This window comes from Octodon degus, unplaced genomic scaffold, assembly GCF_000260255.1.
Source record: "Octodon degus isolate 3935 unplaced genomic scaffold, OctDeg1.0 scaffold00195, whole genome shotgun sequence".
NCBI lineage: Eukaryota > Metazoa > Chordata > Mammalia > Rodentia > Octodontidae > Octodon > Octodon degus.
This window is the reverse complement of record NW_004524771.1, coordinates 281,389-289,629: the sequence shown is the minus strand read 5'-3', so window position 1 is coordinate 289,629 and position 8,241 is coordinate 281,389. Positions and strand designations below refer to the sequence as shown.

The 8,241-nt window shown below is 47.4% G+C and overlaps 2 protein-coding genes across 4 annotated transcripts in view; one reads left to right on the top strand and one right to left on the bottom strand.

Moving 5' to 3' along the window:
- Positions 1-244, top strand: part of Knop1 (lysine rich nucleolar protein 1) — an 11,434-nt gene extending 11,190 nt beyond the window's left edge. Inside the window, exon 7 of the mRNA XM_023704412.1 lies at positions 200-244. Within this exon, the coding sequence (XP_023560180.1) occupies positions 200-244 (45 nt within the window). The remainder of the gene's footprint in view (positions 1-199) is intronic.
- An 82-nt stretch (positions 245-326) lies between these two features.
- The window catches only part of Vps35l (VPS35 endosomal protein sorting factor like), a 122,748-nt gene continuing 114,833 nt past the window's right edge, over positions 327-8,241 (bottom strand). For all 3 annotated transcript variants that reach the window (XM_023704383.1, XM_004644209.2, XM_023704384.1), the window contains exons 29-31: positions 5,992-6,110; positions 962-1,108; positions 327-592 (exon numbers count right to left, since the gene is read on the bottom strand). In XM_023704383.1, the coding sequence (XP_023560151.1) occupies positions 494-592; positions 962-1,108; positions 5,992-6,110 (365 nt within the window). In that variant the 3' untranslated portion in view covers positions 327-493. The remainder of the gene's footprint in view (positions 593-961; positions 1,109-5,991; positions 6,111-8,241) is intronic.

The following is an 8,241-nucleotide window of genomic DNA, read 5'->3' as shown; positions in this document are numbered from 1 at the left end:
CTCCAAGGTGGTATAGGCAAGCAACATTTAATACCAGATGGTGGTGCTTTCTGTAGTTTGTGGGCATGCTGTCTGGAACTGAACATTTCTGGAGTGGTGGCCCTATAAAAGTAGACTTTTCCACATTCATAATCAAAAGAAAAAGCAAACATCTTCCAGAAAAGAAAGCTACCAGCATTCCGTTCCAACCCCTTTAAAGGCCCATTCAGTCCTCAAGCTGAGGACCCGAAGGCTACTTGTATGAATAAGCACTGAGACACTGCTTTTCGGAGAACAAGATTTGCTTTAATACTGATCCCCATTTACTTTTTTTAATCCCCATTTACTATCAGAAGAATCTGGGCAGAGACCAAAGCCTAAATCAATCTGTATATGTAAAAATAAAGTAAAAACAAAATCAGAACTTCATTTCCAGTAAAAGAGGGCAGCAAAGATAAGGTTGTTTTGGAGTTGGTGCCAGAGTCCTTGGCGACAGGCTCATGGAGGACCAGGGTCAGGTCCTTGTCTGCAGAGGGAGTCTCAGGGCCAGCTCAGTCAGATGATTCATGCCTGGTTGTTTGCTTTGCTTTTTGATATATTCCAGAGTTTTCACCTAAGAGGAAAAAGAAAGATCTATCTTGTTTCTGGCTCATAAGTCTGTCCTTAGAGACCAAGCCTCTAATAGATTGGCTATCGTGTGAATTATACTTGTTAGCAGAGGTTAAGGAGTCTTGAAGGATGAAAGCAAACTTAGGTTGTAATGTGCCCTGTAAATCAGATTTGGGCTTGGCCAGGAAGTTGTTATACGTATGGTTTTCATTCAGTGGGAATATACTTGAAATGACATGCCTTTTAGTGGGAAGGAACCCAGCAGATTTCTTGGGCCATGCCTTTTTAAAAGAGACTAGGGCAGTCTGATGCCCAGGCCACCCCATGCTGTGCTGCACCAGTGGCCTTGGCGTGGGCGAACGGAATGCCTCACCATGGTCCTGGTATCCGCACAGCCGTGCCTCTGTGCTAGGTGCCACAAGTTGACAGAGAGCTGGTTAAGCTTGTTGTTGCGCAGGTCTCCGTGGGCCAAGATGCTGTTGAAGAAGGAGAGGCCCAGCAAGCTCTGGCGCTTCAAGGCCTGAAAGAGAAAGGGAAAGTGTTGGCCTTGGGCTGTGGGCAAGGCTGACTGATTCAGTCCTGGTAGACCTTACTTCTGTATCTCCTGTAGGGAAAGGTGCTTCACCTCCTGGATCTTGGCTTTCATCTGTGAACTGAGAGTAGAGTGTGGCTTGATCAGGTATCAAGCCTCCCTACCTGATGGATGACACTCAGAGGTCACTGATCAAGGAATGAAACAACCAGCAGGAGCTAGGTGTGGTGATGCATGCCTGTACTCCTAGCACTCATAAGGCTGAGAGTGGGCTGGCCAGACAGCTCAGGAGACAAGCACCTGCTTAGGCAGAGCACAGCGGGCAGGTTTGATACCCAGCCTTTGTTGCTGGCCCCACCCCCGGGGTAGGCTAAGACAGTGATTGAGACTGGGTGTGGTGGCACACACCTGTAAGCCCAGCTCTTGGGAAGCTGAAAACAGAATCACTATGGGTTGGATCTATGTAGTAAGACCCTGTAGACCCTGTACCAAATAAATAAATAAAAATTTTAAAAAAAAGCTGAGGGAGCAACAAGTTTCAGGTCAGCCTGGACTATAATGAATTCAAAGCCAGCTTGGACTATATATAGTAAGGCACTGTTTCAAAAAATAAGAGAACCTTAAGTGTCAGTAAAAAGCCTTCTCACTTTAACAAAAGCACAATTTAAAGCCAAGGACATCAGCGTATCTTAGATATGCCTCAAACTGCCCAAAGCTGCACTCACCATTCCCACCTCTTAAGTGTAACAACAGATACTGCACCAAGTAATAACTTCTCGTGAACACAGTTCCCCAGGTTTGGTGGTGACATCCAGCTTCTCCAAGAACCAATCCTGTCAGAGCAGACCAAAATGGAGCCCCAGCTGTGAGACAAGAAAGCCAGTCTCCAAAGCGCTGTAACAGGCTAGCTTTCCAAAGGTAAATGCAAACACCTAGGAAGGCCTTACTGACAGGTGGTCAGGCCCTTGCTGGAGAGCCCTGCTTGTGCATATGCTTTGTTCCCAGGCAGCTGAAGGGTGCAGGCTCCAGAGTATGCCAGGGCCACTGCTCTATGTGTCACACAGCTCCTGACCCAGTCTGCATGATAACTTGGTGACAGGTTGTTCCAGCATTCTGTCCCCTATTTGTGCAGGTAAAATTACGGAGGTCAGCCCAATTGAATGACCCCACCCCCAGGGCAGCCCATAAAAGCCAAAAGTTTTCTTTGGCCAGAGAGAGACAAGCAATGGGAAAGGAAAGATGAGGCAGAAAGTAAAGTCTGAGAGGTTTAAAGGTCTTGATCCACCCTTGTTAGCTATAAAAATGCAGGAAGGGGGTGGAGGCAGTTTCGAGGAGAAAATGCTGAATGGCAACAGCCAGGAAACAAGACTCATTGTTCAGTAACATGCAGTTACATTCTCTGCAGTAAGAGCTCCGACAGCCAACGCCTTGAATTCAGTTTTGTGAAACCTGAAACACAACCTGCCAACCAGTACCAGCTTCTCATGTGCCAGATTGTCAAGCCATCCCTGGGTACTGGTCTAAGCTGCTAAGATGCACAGCAATAGGAAGCTGACATTCCCACTGTGCAGACGAGGAACCTGAAGCTCTGAGGGACGAAGGACTTCCAAAGGAGACCTAAGCTCAGGCAGACTAGAGCCGAGGCATGTGCCCACGGTCTGCCCATGCTACAGACCCATAGTGGACATCATGGTCAGGAAGTAGCTGAGCTAAGAAGTGGGTGTGCTGTGAGTGCCCCAGTAGCAGGCACAGGGAGAGGAGTGGCACTTGCCAGGCAGACTTTGTACGTGGCAGAGTATGGCCCGCTCTGGCTTCATGCATCCATCAGACCTCATGGTCCTGCCCCAATCAGGACCCTGTGCCCATCTGCTTCCCTGTGGAACTGGCCATATCTGATGCCCAAAACAACACGATGTTTGTTTTTCTGCTAAGCTAAAAGAAAAATGTATTTCAAATATAAAAGCATTTCCCCTGAGAAGGCCTTATAACTACATTTCACTGAAGTGAGGAAGATTTTTAAACAGACAAACAAGTAACAATAACTAGGGACTTCTTTGCCGCAGAACTGAATAAGCATTTTATTCCAAAAAGCTCAGTTCATGTGTTTAAATGTCATGGCTCATTAAAACACCAACATGTTTGAGGGCTGCAGAGCCATGCCAGTGAATATCCCAAGACCAAAAAACACAAACATATCACAGCAGAGCCAGATCAGGGCCTTGGGCCATCACTGTTCTCCTTGGAGGTTTTAAATAGAAAAGAGCTGCTTTTCCTTCTGTTCCTGAGATTTGTCATTTCCAGGAAGCACTAGGGGTCTGGCAAGGTTCCCAGCTCACCACACCCAAACATCTTTATAAAGCTCATGATTAAAACAGGGCTGACTCTTTCCTTAGAGGTCAATTCTGGAAACAGGGCTGTTACTAGCACTAGTAGATGACACATCAGCAGTGGGGGATCCCTGCTCCTCAGTGCAGGGTATGTCAGCAACTGTGGGGGCGCCAGCACCAACCTTAGACTCCTGGGGGGTAATTACTGACCGGAAAACTCCAACCTGTGCAGGCGTCTGTACTGAATTTTACACAACATCATTAAAACAAGGATGAAGTGTTTAGGTTCACATTGGGCCACCCATACTTTTCCAAAGAAAGCAAATGTGGACATGTTTAGTTAAGTCCTCAGGTTTGATGCAAGATGAAATATTCTTAGAAAATCCAAACTTTGTTATTTGCCTCTACCCTCTTCACAAAGCAACATAAGGGGAAATACTAAAATAATTAGAATTATATGGCTGCCTCTGTATTATGTGTTGGGGGCTCTAGGCCATGGTCATTTATAGCCAGGGTCCCTGCTGATGTACCCGGCTTGCTGCCTGAGTGTGATGAAATCTGTTTTCACATAATACTGCAAAGCTTTCATGGCATCCTCCCAGCAACAAACCTGTTGCTGCTGATAGGTCTGTGAACTAGGAGGCAGAGGAGCTACCGGTTTTAGAAAATCAGAGAATTCAGAAGGATTTTTCATGGGGGTGGTGAGATCTCAGTGTAGAGGGAACTGAAGGTAAAGGGTGGCTTCTCTTGTGGGGTCCAAAGGCTCCCTGCCCAGACAAGGAGCAGGGCCCCTGACCCTCACTGAGAGTTTGTACTAAGTTCATGAACAGGTACCAGGGCAGGGGTAGGGAGGTGCCCCTGCTGATCCTCACTTGTTTGATGCACCAGTTTTTCTAAAGGGTTCCAGTGTTGTTCCTTCCATGGATCCCAAGTCCCCTCCTTGCTTGAGTGGGCCCAGAGTTAAGGTGGGAGGGGCACATACATGTCCTCCTCTGGAAAGGGCACTGGAAGGTGCTGGGAAGCACCAAGCCCCCAAGGCAGCGGTTCCTGCTGCTCTGTGAGATCAAGAGTGAGTTGTCAGGTGACATCTCACACTAAGTCAGAATAAAAGGTGGGGTGCTCAGAGCTTCCAGCAAACTGCTCAGAGAAGGGAAAGCTCAGAGAAAGTAGAGAAAATCCAGGGGAAACCTGGTGAAGAGAAGCCAGTCAGCAGCTTGGACACCTATGGCACTGCCAACCTCCCCCTTCTGCAGACTACTGGGCAACAGGAATCCACCTAGACTTTAACAGGCCTGCATCTGCACGACCAACAACCTTCTCAGCCAAGCCTGACACAAGATCTCTGGGATCTGTGTGTCACACATTTGGGCCAAAGCTGCTAAAACAAGCCATGGTCAGCATAACTCAGGAAGGGAACCTGGGAATTGCACCGGAATCAATCACCTGTCAATATGGAGAGGATAGAAAGCCCATTCTGAAAAACAAAGACTTGGCATCTGGTAACAGAAAGTAGCCTTGATTATACCCAGAGCTACTACTCTTGGGGTCAGTTTCCTCCTCTGTCTGTGTGATAGGTCTATTGGGAGAACCAAATGAAAGCACTGAAGCGAAGCTCTTAATGTGAAAAGGTGATAAAGCTGGGAAGACAGAACTTCCTGCTGCAATTAGATAACATGCAGGCCACTTAAGAAAAGATGAAAGAGGAAAGGCCTTGGCTTAGGCCAGAGGTCATGCTTAGGAATCCAGAGTATAAGTTTTGCTGTTCTATCAAAACCACAGCATCAGTCAGGCATGGTAATATACACCTGTATCCCAGCACTTTACAAGGCTGCAGCAGAAGTCAAGTTTAAGCCCAGGCCTGAGTGACTTAGAAAGACCTTGTCTCAAAAGGCTGGGGATGTAGTTCAGTGTTAAGTTCCTGGCTTTAATCCACTGAACAGAACTACACCAAAAACCCCCCACAGGAATCCCTGGGCTTTAGTTTCTTTTCCTGTTTTGTGAGAATAAACATGGGGCTCAGGAGCAGAAAACACGCTGCTGTGTATTCACCATGTCCGGCTGGAGCACCTGCTACGCACTAGCTCTGTGTGGCAGAGGCAGGGAGCAGGCATGGTGAATGACGATGGATGCCTGTGGCTGGGCCTGTCAGAGACCCTTGGTCATCCAGGCATAGGCAGATCTGCAAGCCTCTCGGGCCCCTCTGCCATGGAGTTCTGATGGGGATGAGGGGAGATGTGTGGACAGATGATACACAGCACTACAGAAATGAATCGGGGATTAAGTACAACAGTGAAGTTTTCACAGAGAGATAGGTGCAAGGTGGCGCCCTGAGGGGTCTGGCTGGCCTCTCTGTGGAGGTCCTACACTCTGGAGCTGAGATGTGAATGGGAACCAGGAGGAGAGAATGGCAGGATCAAAGGCCCTGAGGTGCTCAGTGAGCATTCTGCTCAGAAACACATTACTGGTGTGCAGTCCTTCCCCTTTCAGAACAGACCGTATTCTACCCACCCTGGAAATGCATGCTTTTCAAAGCCAGGCACTCACCTCGTCCTTGACCAGAGTTTTCAGGTGCTCCAGGATCTGAGCCATCACGGTCTCACACAGCTTGTTGTTTTCTGCCAGGAACTTAGAGTCTCCCCCGTAGAGGCTGTCATTAGAGTCAACTGGTATAACAAGCAAAATCAGTGAGATAGGGCTGGGATGTAGCTCAGTGGTAGAGCATTTGGCAAGCATTTGTGAAGCTCCAGTTCCAATACCCGCACACCCACCCACACATACACACACACACCCCAGTGAGCACATGCTGTGTTACAGTGTCAGCAGATGACAGGATGTCACGGCAGCATAAACTCAAATGGCCAAAGCTTCCCACTAGCCTTCAGGTCTTGAAGATCATAAAGAAAACAACTGGCCTATAGGACAGTCTGAGCCAGAGACAGACACTAGAGACAGCAGCAAAGAAATCTGTGCAGGGGACAGCAGTGATCACTGTGATCTCCAGAGCAGCTGCCAGGTACTTCTCAAGTTTTTGTACAGTATTCAAAACCAGTATATTAAAAAGATGACACAAACATTTCCCTTTTATGAGTGGGGAAAACTGAGGCTCACAAGTAGTCCCAGCTGGGATCCTAAACCAGATCTGATTCCAAAGCGCAGGCTCTGAACAACTCATCTGACTACCCACCCTGTCACTCCCCACGCCCCTCCCCCCAAAAAAAACTAGCCTTCAAGTTGTTCAAGCAAGAAGCCCTCTGACAATATCTCTTGCCCAAGAAGTCCTCTATTCTCTCCTTGGTCACCTCGTGAGACAACCACCGTCTAGAGAAAGGCCAGTCCAGCCCAGGACAGCCTGAATGTAGGATTCCTTCAGTTCCTGCCACCAACCTTCACACACAGCCTGGCCTCCTCTTCTGGGTAAGAAAAGAGACTGCTGTTTACACTTTATGATACATTTTCAAGCTGCTTCTGTATTCACCTGACAGTTTGTCCTTTCCATGATCACATGGAAGGAATATGGGCTTCCACATCTCTTCCCACTGTGTCCCTTTTTAGCTGCTGTCACCTCAGCACCTGTCACCTCATGCTGGTTTGTATGTGCCAAATGCAGTCATCTAAAGCACAGGCAGTGCTCTTGGGGCAGCCTGGTTCAATATGGGACCCTGGAGCCAACACACTACTCAGTGGCCAGGAAGTGGGAAGTGCAGAGGCAGTGCTTGCTGCTTCCTGGGCCCTCCTCTGTGTGCCTTTGTCACTGGTGGGGACATCTAATAAACCAAGGGCTAGCGGTGCCTCCAGGGGAAGTGGCCACATGGGCTCTGTGCTAAACCAGTTCTGCACTTAGGCACTCAGCTTAGCTGCTGGAATGTAATTTGTTGAGCTTTTGCTGCCCATTTCATCACTGTCTATAAAGAACAAGAGGGAAGAATCCTGTCTTGTGTTGCCACAGTTACTAAGAGACAATATGAGATACACAATAGGGCTGTGAGGTTGTACAAGTGAGGGACGAACAGCATGAGGTTTCATACGCAGAAGGCTGAGGCTGAGAGGGACTGCCACAAAGAACAGTACTATCATCACTGTAAGCTGCCTGTCAGGGACTGCACAGAAATACTGAACTGATTTCTGACTATGGGCTGCAGACAAAGGGACCATGTATAAAAGGTACCTGCCAAGAAAACCAAGGAAAACTAAAGTACAAGACCAGAGATGGTCTCTGAGCTTTTACAAAAGAAACCAGGGGAGGAAAACTGGCAAATAGATAAAAAAAAATCTATGCTTCCAAACTATAGTAATATCTCAGTTCACAAATACTTCTGTTCCCAATTTGGTTTTCAAACAAAAGCATTCAACAAAAAATTTCCATTCATTTGCATTTGTTTTTTATATGCTTTTGTTTATACTCTTTAAAATAAAATAAAGCCCTTCCAGCAGTGACGACCTCCCCACTAGAATATGCCTCTTGCAAAAGATCTCCTTCATCCCTCTCCAGAGGAGGAGAAAAGCACAAGAAGGAGCACCTGGTGCAGAGCCCCAATTCCTACTTCAGGGACGTGAAGCACCCAGGATGCTATAAAATCACCATGTTCTTTAGCCATGCACAGACTGTAGTTCTGTGTGTCGGCTGCTCCACTGTCCTGTGCCAGCCTACAGGAGGGAAAGCAAGGCTCAAAGAAGGATGTTCCTTCAGGAGGAAGCAGCACTCACAGTACCCTCAATCAAGATGAGTGGGAAGCCATCCCAATAAACACATTTTGGATATAAAAATAAATAAATAAATAAATAAATAAATAAATA